At 56.1% G+C, this 14,614-nt stretch overlaps 1 protein-coding gene and 1 pseudogene across 1 annotated transcript in view; both read right to left on the minus strand.

Annotated features, from left to right (window-relative positions):
* Positions 1,790-14,614, minus strand: part of BMP8B (bone morphogenetic protein 8b) — a 30,451-nt gene continuing 17,626 nt past the window's right edge. Inside the window, 5 exon segments of the mRNA XM_003356326.5 lie at positions 1,790-3,372; positions 5,095-5,205; positions 5,678-5,757; positions 6,534-6,632; positions 6,635-6,727. Coding sequence (XP_003356374.4) covers positions 3,223-3,372; positions 5,095-5,205; positions 5,678-5,757; positions 6,534-6,632; positions 6,635-6,727 — 533 coding nt within the window. The 3' untranslated portion in view covers positions 1,790-3,222.
* Positions 12,172-14,091, minus strand: LOC106510654 (annotated as a pseudogene).

The raw sequence follows: 14,614 nt of genomic DNA on the forward strand, positions 1-14,614 counted from the left end.
CACGGCCCTGGCCAAAGTGGACAAAAGTGTTCTTGTCCCAGGCTTTTAAAGCCATTGAGAACACAAGCCCAGCCCTCCAAGGACTGCGGTGGAAAAAGCACGGTTCTGAAATAAAACTGTCACCCACAGAATACATTCTGGGAGGAGGAGAGGTTTGGTAGACAAACACAGAAGGGGCTCAAAATTAGCAAATTTGTTTGTAATAATACCAACAACTATCAGTTAAGCATTTATATGCCAGACATCATCCTAAATGTGTATATACATGATCGTTTTAATAGCTTGGAAGGAAAGAGCCACTATCCTGCTTTCCAGTGAAAGAGAACCAGGATTCAAATCCATTTGGCTCCAAAAATCTCTTTTTGCTCTGCTGCCTCTTTTCCTATTAGGGATTTTTCCAGAACATGTTACCGCCCTACCTTAGTTTGAAGACAGTGATCCTGACATAATGACTTGGTCTTGAGGCCAGGAATGCCCTGCAGATACCGAGACTGTTGTGCATTTCTTTTTAGCTCTTCACCCACGTGTCCTCCCTGCCTGTCAACTGTCATTGATTCCTCATTGCCATCTGTGGGTCTGAACTGCCCACCCTTATTTATCCTTCCCACCTGGTGCAACCAGGTAAACAAGCCAGGCCCTGAGCCAGAGGCTGGGAAATGCTGGCACCTGGACTGTAGCCACATTGCTTGGCTCAGCATACAGATAACTCTTGGAATTAAATGCTCAGGCTTTCTGTCCGTTCACAACTGTTCCACCACTCAGGGCTTTTTTCGTTTGATTTCCTCTGGTGACTGGATGGCGAAAGTTGCTAGAACGGCCAGGTACAGAGGCAACTCACTGTTTTCCAATTGTTCTGCCTGAAGAAGGAGGATTGTAACTCCTAATCATTCCTGCTACGCACAGGTGAGGTGTACCCCACATCTCCCACCACCCTTTGGGTAACACGACACGTTCCTGGTGTACCCCTAGCAAGCCAGTCACGGGGCCTAAAGATGCCAGGTGAAATAAGAAAATTAGTTTTTGCGAGTTCCAGTTGTGGCCCAGTGGAAACGAATCTAACCAGTATCTATGAGGATGCAGGTTCCATCCCTGGCCTCACTCAGTGAGTCAAGGATCCGGCATTGCCAAGAGCTGTGATGTTGGTCACACATGCAGCTCAGATCCTGCGTTTCTATGGCTGTGGTGTAGGCCGATAGCTACAGCTCTTTCAACCCCTACCCTGGGAAATTCCATATGTAGCAGGTGCGGCCCTAAAAAGCCAAAAAAAAAAAAAAAGTTGTCAAGGTAATTGGCTAATTTGAGATTTAAAATGACCTAAATGACAATCCTTGATGTTGGGAAGAGAGAACTGTTAGATAAGTACTGGACCAACAAACAGGTTCCACATGACATGCCAGCTCTGCTTCACGATGGCCACCTGAGCTCTGTTCAGGGTTACTAGGCTGCCTCTGGGAGCCAGGGCTGGTAGACAGATTCCCTGGCTGAAGGCCCTGTGCATATCACAAGTCCATGTTTCATGTTCAAGATGGAAAGGGAAGCCCAGAGGAGGAGGCCACCCACAAGTCATGTCCCCTAACATGCCACAGCTTAGATCCCTACACTGATGGGAAGCTCACCACTTTTTGTGTCCATAAGGAGGGTCTCTTCCTGTGCACTGCTCCCAGAGTCCCTCCCAGGTCCAGGCAGAGGGGCTGCTGTCCCGCAGCAAGGCCCAGCCTCCACCCCTGCTGCCAGACCTGCGTTCCCAGAGAGTAGGTTCAGGGGCGCAAAGTGAATTCCAAGGACACGCTTCCTGGGCTGTGCCCGTGGGTTGGGGCGGGCCCCGGATCTGCTTTTAATGACACAGTTTGGGCAGCTGGACTCTGTCTGCTCTAGCAGGTAAATTACAGGCTTAGCAAGTCAGAAATCAAATAAATACTCCAGCTGCTGGCGGCTGCTCCAAGGAGAACAGTGGTTTCCGAGAACTTCCCCACCCAGCTCAGCCTAATTGCCACCTGTCACTCCCCTGGGACAGGGGACTCTTCTTTGGCTCACAGGCCCCAAGAAATAAGAGCAGGGCTCCTGGGCACATAGGGTGATGTGACTTGGGTGACCAGCCTGTTTTTGACAACTTCCGGACATGGGCAGGTGCTGACAAGCCCTGCCTTTGCCCCACACCTGACCCCAGGCCACCCAGTGTCCCAGATGCGTTGCTCTAGGCACAGTGGATGGCTCCTTAGCAGGAGATGGCAGACAGTTTTCACATCACATGCCAACTCTCATCTGTTGCGGTGCCAGCTAGAGTTCTGTGCTCATCATTTTGAAATTCCAGCTGTGAAAGAAAAGATTGAGGTTGATTACTGACTGTTGTGCACAAGGTAAAGGAGGTTGTATCATCTGTGCTGGGCGCTGCCATCCTGGGCCACGTGATGTATCCACCATACTTGATTCAGTGAAAAGATAACTTTTCTGCAGAGCTGAGCTCCTGATGGTTCAACATGGTGACAGACAGATGGGGGTCAATGAAGCCCCCAAGATTTTTTGTTCCCCCAAAGTCTCTTCCTGAGACAGCAGAAGCAGATCAAGGCAGGAAGAGAGGGAAGATAAATGCCATTGGCCTTGGCCCTAAATCATGTTCATTCAGCTCTTTCTGGATGGAGGTGACCCACATGTGTCCTTGTGGCCAGCGATTTGGTAATTCAGAGCCCCAAATATAGAACACTGAGGGCAATGCCACACTGGGCAACGAAAGTGCCCAGAAGCGCCCAGTACCTGGGAAGGGCAGGGAACTGGAAATGGGCCAGGACCCGTCTACGCATCCCCAAACCCCATCATGAATGGTGAAGGGCCTGAGGGAGCCATCCAGGGTTCCAGAGGCCTTTGAGTTCATCGCACGCCCGGCCGTAGCTGGGCCAGCAGTGGACAAGGGCAGATCCTCAGACAGGACGCTGGGCCAGCAGTGGACAAGGGCAGATCCTCAGACAGGACGCTGCCAACCTCGAAGGACAATCAGCACGTGCCTCTGGGAAGGGGGCTGGGGTAGACCCCTGCTTGATGACTCAGACCACCAGGACTGGAGGCCAGAGTTCCATCACGACCTCAGGCAGGGAGGGGGCAGAGGGGCCTGGAGAGAACCGGCCCTGACAGGATATGGGCTGCCTGCCCGAGCTGTGACGGTGTTGGGGGGTCCCAGCCTGTGGAGGGCTGTCCGGGTGGGGGCCAGCGCCAAGGCCCGGCATGGCCTCAGTGGCAGCCACAGGCCCGGACCACCATGTTGCGGTGCTTGCGCAGGATGACGTTGTTGCTGCTGTCGTAGTAGAGCACGGAGGTGGCGCTCAGCTTGGTGGGCGCGCAGCATGCCTTGGGGACCGCATCTGGCTTCATCAGGTGCACCTGGCGGGGGAGAGGGTGGCAGGCCGAGGTGTGAGACTTGTGGGCTCCTCCTGGGAACCCCCCCAGTTCCAGCCCCCAAGTTCCTGCCACTTGGGCTCCAACTGCTCAAGCTGCCTCGGCTCTATCTGCACCTGCGGCTGGGCAGGTGCAGGCTTGGGCTCTGCCCCCGCCCTGCCCTCCTTGACCCGTGCCCTGCCCGCTGCCCTCAGGCCCAGCCTGGGCACCTGCCATACCCCCTCCCCTCAGACAGGACAACTCAGATCCTGCTTGTCCCCAGCATGTGTGCCGGCGCTTCTGCCTGGCGCCCTGCAGCACTGCTCCCTGGGTCTCTGCTGCTCCCCTCTCTTCCCTGCATTTCTGTAATGTCCCTGATGTGTCTTGTCCACATCAGCTATTTCTGGTCCATCTGCCCCTCCAGACTGAGAGCCGTGAATGTCCAAGCAACACCAGCTGACACCCAGACTTCCAGGCTCACCCTCGGGGTGTTGGACACTATTGTTTCTCAACACAGCTTCACCCTTATAACAACGAGGCAGGGACTGTTCTGGGCAGAGGACCACTGAGGGCACAGGAGCCACGTCACACGCACAGTCGCATGGCTGACACCCAAGCTCGACTGGGACCCGGTGCAGGGATCCTGCTACCCTCCTCCAAAGGGCTCTGCCCCAAACCCAGCCCAACTGAGTCAGCTATCGCAGCCTCCACAAAAATATTGACACAACCTCTAACTAGAGTGTCCAGATCAATGTTCTGAGCCTGAGAAAACATGTGAAACACTAAGCAATAAGCAGCAGCAACAGTGTTCCTATTAGAAAGGACTTTTCAGGGTTTGAAGTTACCCCAGACACTGGGGCATCAAAACCTCTACAATGTGGAGTTCCCGTCGTGGCACAGTGGAAATGAATCTGACTAGGAGCCATGAGGTTACGGGTTCGATCCCTGGCCTTGCTCAGTGGGTTAAGGTTCTGGCGTTGCCATGAGCTGTAGTGCAGTTTACAGACACAGCTTGGATCTGGTGTTGATGTGGCTCTGGCGTAGGCCAGCAGCTATAGCTCCAATTAGACCCCTAGCCTGGGAAGCTCCATATTGCCGCAGGAGCAGCCCTAAAAGGACAAAAAAGACAAAAAAAAAAAAAATCTCTGCAATGTGTAGGAGCACAAAGAGCTGAGAGCGACCCAGGAGAAAGGGCCAGTGGCAGAGGAGCAGGAGGGGAAGCCAAAGCCAGGAGGGCACAGGGCACCCAGCGACTCCTGCACAGGAAGAGGGGGAGAAGGCACACACACTCACTTACCCCACCCCTGAGGGTTTGTGTCACATGCAGGAGGCTGAACAAACCAGTGAACAAGGGCACATGTGTGTTCTGGGTGCAGAGATAGCTGTGAGGATGCCCGTCTGTTATGAACATGCTGTGCCCTTGATCACCAGCAGGGGGCCCCTTTGAGTCTCCTACCTGAGCGTCCCCACGGGCCCATGGAGTGCACACGCATATGTGTGTGCACACCAAGCAGCCAGGGTCTGGTGCCCGAAAGTTCAGATGCCCCAGGGGCTCTGCATAGAGTGGCCACAGGGGACCTGATTCCCTCCGGATGAGGGAGTTCACTGCGCTGCGTGCATGATGGTTTCCACATAGGGAAAGTCCCTGACATGAGCAGTGCTGCCGTCACCTCCTGGCTGCGGGCGCCCCTCTCCCCTGTATCCAGGCAGGAGGAACGCGGTACTGACCAGGGACTGCAGGATGGCGTGGTTGGTGGCGTTCATGCAGGAGTCCAGCGGGAAGGAGCACTCCCCTTCACAGTAATAGGCTGAGTAGCCTTGGGGGGCGATGACCCAGTCCTGGGGTAAAGAGAGAAGGTGAGGCTCATCCATGTTCCCCTCCCAAGCCCTGGGTCCAGCACCTGCTACAGCACCACTCAGGGCTGCCCCTCACCCTCCCTCAGCCTCAGGACCCCTCCCAGGGCAGTGTCCCCCTGAAGACTCTCAGCAGATGGGGGCTGGGCCCGAGCTCTGCCCCCGTCATGTTCCATCAGCGCCCAGCTTCCTCCCCAGCCGGCCTCCAGTCACAGCAAAGGCCAGAGATACCATCCACCCTGGCTTCAGATTTCCTGCTGCAGATCTGACATTTTATGGCTGAGGAGTCAGACTCTCTCCCTTTTGCCTGGTTTTTATAGAAAAGCACTTTTCACTGTAAAAGCAGCATAGTCTCCCTTTAGTCAATTTGCTGAACACAGAAGAAAATCAAACTCCCCCATAACTGGGCCTCCCCTTGGACAGACACTTGCCGGGGGGGAAGGAGAGGGAACGTTACCAGCCAGCCCAGGTCCTGGAAGCTGACGTAGAGCTCGTGCCGACGGCACACCTGTCGGCCGTGGGAGCCGTGGACGTCATCTGTGGGGGCAGACGAGGCAAGGTCATTGCTGGGGCTCCTTCTCTGTGCAGCTAGAGTTCCTGCTCTAAAGGGCATACTTGCTGAATAAATGAGAGGAGAAACTAACACATGGGGTCGCATAAAGCCCATCTCTGCAACTGCTGGTGACACGACACCTCAAGAACCTTCCATGGCTCCAGATAGCTCCCCACGGATACAGAGTCGCCCCACACTCAGCTCAGCCTCCCCTGACTCTCACCCTGTGGGCCTCCTGGGGGTCCAATAAATGGCCCAGGGACCCTCAGCCACCAGGGCTGGACCTCCTTTCCTCCAGAGACACCCCTGACCTCGTCCACCTCTCCTGCCTGTTCGTCCCGCAGGGCAAGGGCTCCCATTGAGGCCCAGAAAGGCCGACTCCCCGTGAGGGAAAGGAGGGCTCCTGGCGGGTTAGGCCCATCCTGGTCCCTAGGGGCTGGGTGGTGGGGACACCATCACATAAACACCGCATCCTGCAGGGCGCCTAGGACAGCACCGAGGGCCACCAGGGGCAGCTGACGCTGATGGAGCCCTGGGGGTGGGGGGTGCCTGGTGGGCCTGGGAAGCCAGAGAAGGGACCTCGGGGCAGCAGGGACTCAAGGGCAGATGCTCAGAGTCCTGAGGGGGACAGTGACTGGCCCCGAGGTGCAGGGGCAAAGGGTGTCGGGAAAGGTGGCCAGGTGACCGTTGGCTTGACCCCCCGACCCCCACCCCGAGCCAGGAGGGTGCCAGTCCCCCCAACCCCGGGCCCCGGGCTCACCGAAGATCCCAGGCAGTTTGTTCGGGGGCGGCAGCTCGTTGCTTCTCTTCGGCGGCCTCCTCCTCAGGGGCCTCACCGCCCGAGGGGCACGGACAGGGCCGGGCTCGCCCTGAAAAAGGTGACCACGAAAGGCTGTTTGGAGCGCGGGGCCTGTCGCCCCAGCAGACCGGCCAGGCCAGGATCCACGCTGCGCCCTGAGACAGAGAGAGCAGAGAGGGTGGTCACTTGCGGGCAGGGACCTGCACGGGACACAGCGGGGACCCCCCTGTGGGCTGGCCGGGGGCAGGGAGGCTGAGGCTTCAGGGGACCCACTGTGCCTCAGTTTCCTCCTCTGAAGCCCCGAGTCCCACGTCCAGCCCCAGCTCCCAGCGGGTCTGCAGGGGACAGGGGAGGGGCCTCTCGAGCCCAGGACTGGGGGTTAATGATGGTCCTGGGCACTGCCAGTTGTGACAGTGCTTTGCAGCTTCCGGCCAGGTCACGTGGTGATCTCAGCCAGTCTTCATAGTGATGCCGGAGCCCACCCTTCACTGAGAAATGTCAGGGCCCCTCAGTGACGGCCCAGAGCCTCGCTGCCAGGGACCCTCGGCACCAGGTCCCACGTCTCAGGGCTCCGAGGCCCAAGTTCCACCTTCCACCCCACACCTTCTGGGGAGCAGGGTGGGATTTACAACCCCCAGCCACCGGGGCACTGCCAGGGCTTCATGCTTGCTCTGCTCAGCACCACCCGAGAGCAGGCCACTCACTGTCCCCTGATGCCCCCAAAGAGACTCCAGGCTCAGCGGGCAGAGACATTGGCCCCAAGTCCCTAACCTGGATTCAACCACCGAGGTCTAATTCTGGAGTCCAAGTTCTTATCCATTTAAGTTCTTAACCACTGGGTTTGTGGTATAAAAGGGAAGAGAGAGAAAAGACTGTGGGCAGGGACATAACTGGGGCCTCAGCCGAGGAACAGTGATGCTTGTAAAAGTAGAATTTTATCCACAGCCACTTAAAGACTGAGGACGCAGGAAAAACACACTGATTATCCCTGGAAAAGTCCACACCATCAATGAAACTATCTTTGTTTCTCTTTGTATTTCTAACAACCTCTTGTTTTTTTCATTGTCAAAGCAGTATAACAACTCTAAAGAAACCTAGAAAAAAATCACCCATAAACTCCCTCCCCACTCCACTTCATTTCCATTTTCTTGCATTTTTTCATATGCTAATATAAGTTGTGAGCATAACAAAGAAGTTTTATCTTTTCTCAATTTTTTCACACAAACACTTTCTCAGTTGTTAAAGTGAGTCTCAACTATGAACATTTCTTTCTTTTTTTTTTCTTTTTTGGCCTCCTTGCGGCACGTGGCGTTCCCGGGCCAGGGGTCAGATCCGAGCAATAGTCTTGACCTAAGCTGAAAATGCAATAATTTGAGATCCTTAATTCGCAGTGCTGGACTGGGGATTGAACCTGAATCCTAGTGCTCCCAAGAAGCTGCCAATTCCAATACACCACAGTGGGAACTCCTTTTTTGTCTTTTAAGGCTTCACCTGTGGCATATGGAAGTTTCCAGACTAGGGTCAAATGGGAGCTGCAGCTGCCAGCCTAAGCCACAGTCACAGCAGCTAGGGATCCAAGCCGTGTCTGTGACCCATGCTGAAGCTTGTGGCAACCCAGGATCCTTAACCCACTGAGCAAGACCAGAGATCGACCCACAACCTCATGGGTTCAATCCTCATCGAACCCACCTAAGAACCAGTCAGGTTATTGAGCCATTAAGCCACAACAGGAACTCCTCAACTATGAATATTCCAAACATATAAAATTCCTTTGAGTAGATACACCATAATATATATTTATTTTACACCATAATATTTAGATGTTAGTGCATCTTTAGACATTTAGATTATTCCCTGGATTTCATCGTAAAGATGAGAATCCGATGGAACCTCTTCATTTCCCTTCCCTGGGAATTTTCTCAGACCAAACAAGGACGTGACTGTGAACTCACCGTCATGTTCCCTAAAACACAGAGCCGAGCATCCCACTTCCAGCACATTTCACCCCAGTGTTGCAACACGGATGCACACACACACGCACATGCACATCTATGTAGGGCGTGTACACATTTGCACACACATACACATTTACATCTGTTCCATTAGGGGCTTCGACATCCTCCACCGCACAGGTCACGGACATGCCTGCCCCCCGCAGCCCTGCTCGAAGATCAGCCTCACACAGCTGTGCTTTAGCCCCAAGTCCAGGGGCCAGAGTGGACCCAACAACTAGTCAACCAGAGACAACCTTCGACCTGTGACGTCACCTGCCACCAACATGCCCTGGACCCATTGCAGGCTCACCTCGGGGTGACCCTGCTGGGACGGGAGGTTGTCGGCTGCAGGAGCTGACACTGGAAGGGGCCCCGTTTGGGGAGTTTGGTCACGGCAAGTCAGGGTCACGAGGAAGAGCGGGCCGTGAGGATCGGAGCCACGAGACACACTGCAGCCCTGCGCAGAGGGGGAGGCCCTGGAGCGATGCGGGCAGGAGGGCGGCTGTCGTCCCCAGCGCACCCGAGTGGAGCTCCTCGCCCGGACGTTGGACCACCAACCCAGGCCCGTGTGTGCTACTGTCCTGTCCTGGGAGTCCCTGGAGAGCCCTGTGCCCCAGGGGCCAGGGAGACCTTTGAGGCCCCCAAAGCCATGTTCACTGTGGGCTTTTCTTTGTGCAGCTGTTTGGTCAAGGATCATACTGGGGTCTCCGGAGCTCAGAGAGAGGGGGCAGCAGGGGAGACCCGGGCTGTGCAGGGTGTGGCCCCCAGGCGCCCAGCTCTGGCAGGACCCTTCCCAGAAAGCAGAGGCAGGAACCTCAGGAGACCTGACCTGTGAGGAGGCCACCAGGCCTGCTGTCCCCTTCCCAGGTGACAGGGGATGGGTGGCCCTGCCTCGAGATCGGGCCACACAGTGGCCTCCCCCTGCAGGCCTGGGTGAAGATGCTGCTGCTCTGGGCCGGGCAGGCCCCCGACACCTCCAGCCTCACCTGATTCTGAGTCAGCCCCATCAGGGCCCCGAGATTATAGGGAAGTCGGATGCTCACCTGCCCCATCCTGTCCCGATATTCCCCCCCCCCCCGCAACCGGTGCCAGGCCAAGCTTGCTCCCGTCTCTCCCCAAGGCCTCTTTCTGCTCCGGGTGCCACCTGCCCCTTCCCTGTGTCCCTTGCCCGACCTCAGCCTGCAGTCGTGGGTATGACCCTAGTGCCACATGGAGGGGCAATCAGGACGCCAGGCCGAAAGCCCTGGAGGGAATCCCAGCTGGACCTGCTTCTGTCCCACAGGTTATTTCCTCACTGCACCCTGACAACTAGGAACTCAATCCCTTTCCTGCTACTGTTAACAGCCCTCTAACTTGTCTGCTTCTGGAAACCTCTGCCTCCCCCACGCGGCTGCTGGGAAACCTCTCTCAACACCCAGGGCCGCTCAGGCCCTTTTCCCCAGAAGCCCCCAAAGGCGACTCAGTGACCTCCATCCACTCTCCACCCAGTCGCGGTCCCGACACCCCTGGCTGCCCCTCGGGAGCACCGTCTCTCCACGCGGGGCCTGGCCCTCCCACTGGGGGCTGGGGCGAGGCTCCAGGGAGGCCTCTCGAAGGTTGTCCCTGACCCGCTGGACCTTCCTCTTCTTACCCACGATCCCCTGACCGCTGTGGGGGCCCCAGAGCGGCACTGAGAAAGCACGGGCTCCATGGCAGGCCTGGGTTTGGACCCTCCACACACACATGGGGGCACACACACAGAGAGAGAAACTTGGGGTTTTTTCTGTGTGTATGTGTTGTTTATTTTTTTCCCCTAGGGCCACACCTGTGGCATATGGGGGTTCCCAGGCTAGGACTCGAATTGGAGCTGCAGCTGCTGGCCTACACCACAGCCACAGTAATGCTGGATCCAAGCTGTGTCTGAGACCTACACCACAGCTCACCACAATGCCAGATCCTTAACCCACCGAGCGAGGCCAGGGATTGAACCCACATCCTCATGGATACTCGTCAGGTTCGTGACCCCTACCACGGAACCACAATGGGAGCTCCTCTGTCTGGTTTTTGAGACTGTGGGGTCAGGATGGAGCACCTCGCTGCCCCTCTTGAGTTTCAAGGGAGTATGAACAAGACGCCGGCTTGGGCTCCAGAACAGAGAGGAAGCAGCTAAGTGTCTGTCCTGGACGACACAGGAACGCTAGGGTTTGAGGTGAGCAAAGCCCTCTAAGGCCATCGGTCAGGTTTCTAGAACTCCCGTCCTCGGCTGCGGCATTGGCCACACACAGAAGGACGGTTTATTCACAGAGGAGACTTCCCGGGGGAACATCGGTACCAACCGTCTCGCCCCCATGAACTGCCCCCATTCCTGGTCCACTGGCCGCCTTGGTGTCTTGCTTCCCTTCTAGAGACATCGACGTAGCCACGAGGAGGAGGAATGTGCGGGGTGGAGAAGGTGAGGCTACAGGGAAACAAAACTCAGTGACAAAATGAAGGGCCAAAGGGAAAAACATTCGTTGAGACAGCATGTCTCCTGATCATAAATTCACATTTACGTGTGGTTTTCGTGGTTCTGGTACAACAGTGCTGTATGTAGACTCTGTTCCTCCCCCATCACTTTCCCCTACATTCCATGATTCACTCACAGGGAAAAGCACTTCCATGAAACCCTTCCAGCTGCATAGATTTTTTTTTTTTTTTTGGCCAGGGCCAGGATCGAACCCATGCCATAGCAGTGACAATGCTGGGTCCTAAACCTGCTTAGCCACCGGGGAACTCCCTCAAGTTGCACAGAATTTACCATAAGTATCACAGACAGAGAAGAGAATCATTGGAGCTGAGCTTTCTCAGAACTCACAGGACATACAAGGTCAACATCTCTGACTTCCTTGTTTTTCTCTTCTCTTTTTTTCTTTTTAGGGTCACACCCGAGGCATATGGAGGTTCCCAGGCTAGGGGTCCAATCGGAGCTACAGCTGCCAGCCACAGCCACAGCAACGTGGGATCCGAGCAGAGTCTGCCACCTACACCACAACTCACGACAACACAGGATCCTTAACCCACTGAGTGGGGCCAGGGATCAAACCCACAGCCTCATGGTTCCTAGTCAGATTCGTTTCCACTGCACCACAACAGGAACTCCCCTTCTGTTTTCTAATTAAAGTCATATCCCTCTTGAGAGAACGAAGCCTATCCAGTGACAGCCAGTCTGGGATGTCAGGAGACAGCCAGCTAGATATTGGTGACACATAGGAATATGATTCTGGCTTCCCTGGGATGAAGTCCTGGCAGGTTCAAGTGAGAAGCACATGTCCTGGGACCAAGGTTCCCTTCCCATTAGGTTAGGGCCTCACCTGCGGCATATGGATGTTCCCAGGCTAGGGGTCAAATCGGAGCTACAGCTCCCAGCCACAGCCACAGGACCTACACCACAGCTCACAGCAACACCAGATCCTTAACCTTCTGAGCAAGGCCAGGGATGACATCCGAGTCACAACAGGAACTTTTTTTTTGTCTTTTTAGAGCCACACCCACAGCATATGGAGGTTCCCAGGCCAGGGGTTGATAGGAACTGTAGTGCCAGCCTACACCATAGCCACAGCAGCTCGGGATCTGATCCCCATCTGCATCCTACACCACAGCTCACAGCAATGCCAGATCCTTAACCCACTGAGAAAGGCCAGGGATTGAACCCAAGACGTCATGGATGCTAGTCAGATTCATTTCCACTGAGCCTCGACGGGAACTCCTCCCCGTGCTCCTCCGCCGTCAGGCTGTCCCAGAGCTCGGTCAGGGTCAGTCCTGTCTTCTGGTGCACGTCAAACACAGCCTTCTCCGTGATGATTCAGTCCCTGCACCGCTTCCCAGTCAGGGCATCGTGCATTTCTCCAAGATTTTGGGTTCGTTGGCCTTGGTGCAGTGCTCCAGGGTGGCCACCAGTCTGGTCTTGCTACTGGACACCAGGTCCATCGCACCCCCCCATTCCTTTCACCTTCTTGCCGGGTATCACCCAGTTGGCTGGGTCCCCATATTTGGAAACCTGCACAGCTCCCAGCAGGGTTAGGTCGAGGTGACCCCTCGAATCATGGCAAATGATTCGTCACTGGAGAAAAAACAGCCCCGGGGAAGAAGGGTGACTGTTTGCCCGCATTGATCAGATCTGCATCTGCCTCATCTTTCAATGGGAACAGACCCAAGCCCAGAATTCCATTTTCACTGTCAAGGTGAATGGTTATATTGGGGCTGATGTAGCTGGAGGCCAGGAGAGGGATTCCTATGCTCAAATTGGCATACATGCCATCCTCAAATTCAAGAGCTGCCCGCTTGTTGACTGTGTCCTTGTGTTATCTGAAGACTGGCATATTTTATCGTCCTCTTTCCAGATTGTTAAATGCTCAATTCTTTTCTTGTATTTTCCCCTGTATTACTCGATCTGCATAAATGTTAGGAACATGGATGTCTTCTGGGGCAAACAACCCACATCCACAATTTCTTCAACCTCCACCACTGAGGTTCCGGCAGCTTTGCATGTGGGCGTGTTGAAGTTCCGGGCGCTGGCCCTGAAGGTGATGTTTCCAGCGTGGTCAGCCTTCCACCCTTTCACCAAAGCACAATCCGCGGTGATGGCGTGCTCCAGAAGGTAGTGCTGCCTCCGAAACTCCCTCACCTCCCTGGGCTGCCTGAGGATGGCGATGTGGCAGATGGGTAAGTATCTGATGGGTGCGCCTCCCTCCTGGACCAGGGTTCCACAGGCCGTGGGGGTGTAGAAGGCAGGCACGCTGGCGCCCCCAACGCGGATGCGCTCGGCCAGGGTGCCCTGGGGTGTAAGCTCCAGCTCCAGCTCGCCCGCCAGGCGCAGGTGCTCGCAGCGGGTGTTCGCCCCCAGGTACGAGCAGGTGATGCGAATGATCTGCTTGGTCTCCAGCAAAAGGCGCAGCCTGAAGTCCCCCACCCCCACGCTGCTGCTGACCACGGTCAAGTCCTTCACGCGGGTCTTGAGCAGCGCCCCAATCAGGTTCTCTGGGAGCCCACAGGGCTTGAAGCACCGCCGCCCGCCCCCCACCCCGCCCCCCATGATCCTCCCGCTGTCAACGATGTCTCTTGCCGCGCTTGGGGGCGCTGTTGGAGAAGCCATACAAGCGACCGGTCGCCAGCGTGGGCCCCAAGAGCCTAGCGGGGACCCGGCGCCCCAGCGCTGACGCCAGGAGCCGCGGGGCCGCCATCGTCCGCTCCGCTGGGACCTGGCAGGGACAGACCAGGCCGGCGGGGACGCGAGGCCGCCGTGCTCCCGCCGTGCGCCCCCGACCTGCGCGTCACAAACGGTCGCCTGGCGGTGACGCGCCCTCCTGCAGGTTCCCCGCTGCCCCGCTGGTCTCCACGCTCCAAGAACCCGAGGCGCGGAGCTTCCTGAGCCAGGAAGGCTGGAGGCGGGGATCGATCCGGAAGTCTGGCCAGAGGGAGGGAGGCGGCCCAGCGCGTGGGGGCCCTGGTCACCCCCCTCCCCAACGTCACCCTCCCTCCCAAGCGCGCTACTCCCGTCCCGTCCCCAAATTCACCTCCATGTTAGTGGTTCCAGCATCTGCGTCCCCAGCATTCACTGTCCTGTAACTTTTCCGTGGATGTCTACCAGGACCTCAAGAACATGCCTGCCGAACAGAGCAGGACCCTGTGGAGCTCCTAAAAGCCTTTCTGTGTCTCCTATTTCTTGCTTTCAGGAAATGGGTCTCATCAGCCTCCACGGCCTTCCCTGAGTTCCAAGGGGCAGGTTCAGGCAGTTGCTCATCAGGGAAGGAAGGGGATGCAAAGACCAGGGAGGACCAGTCAAGCAATAATAGTACAGCCTCGGGGCAGGGTCCTGGTTCCTTCTCACTGGATGCACATAATGACATAGGCCTCTTACACACCCGAGAGAAAAGGTATATTCCTTCTGCTGCTTTTAGAAATGAATAAAATCGAACAGCTTGGAGCCCTTCCTTGCGTTTCTCTCTGGTTTAATTGCACCCTAACCACAATCACCTGTAGGCTGTAAGCTAATGATTAGGCCCCCTGAGTACACCATTGCCTGTGGGTGAA

This window comes from Sus scrofa, chromosome 6, assembly GCF_000003025.6.
Source record: "Sus scrofa isolate TJ Tabasco breed Duroc chromosome 6, Sscrofa11.1, whole genome shotgun sequence".
Classification (NCBI taxonomy): Eukaryota; Metazoa; Chordata; class Mammalia; order Artiodactyla; family Suidae; genus Sus; species Sus scrofa.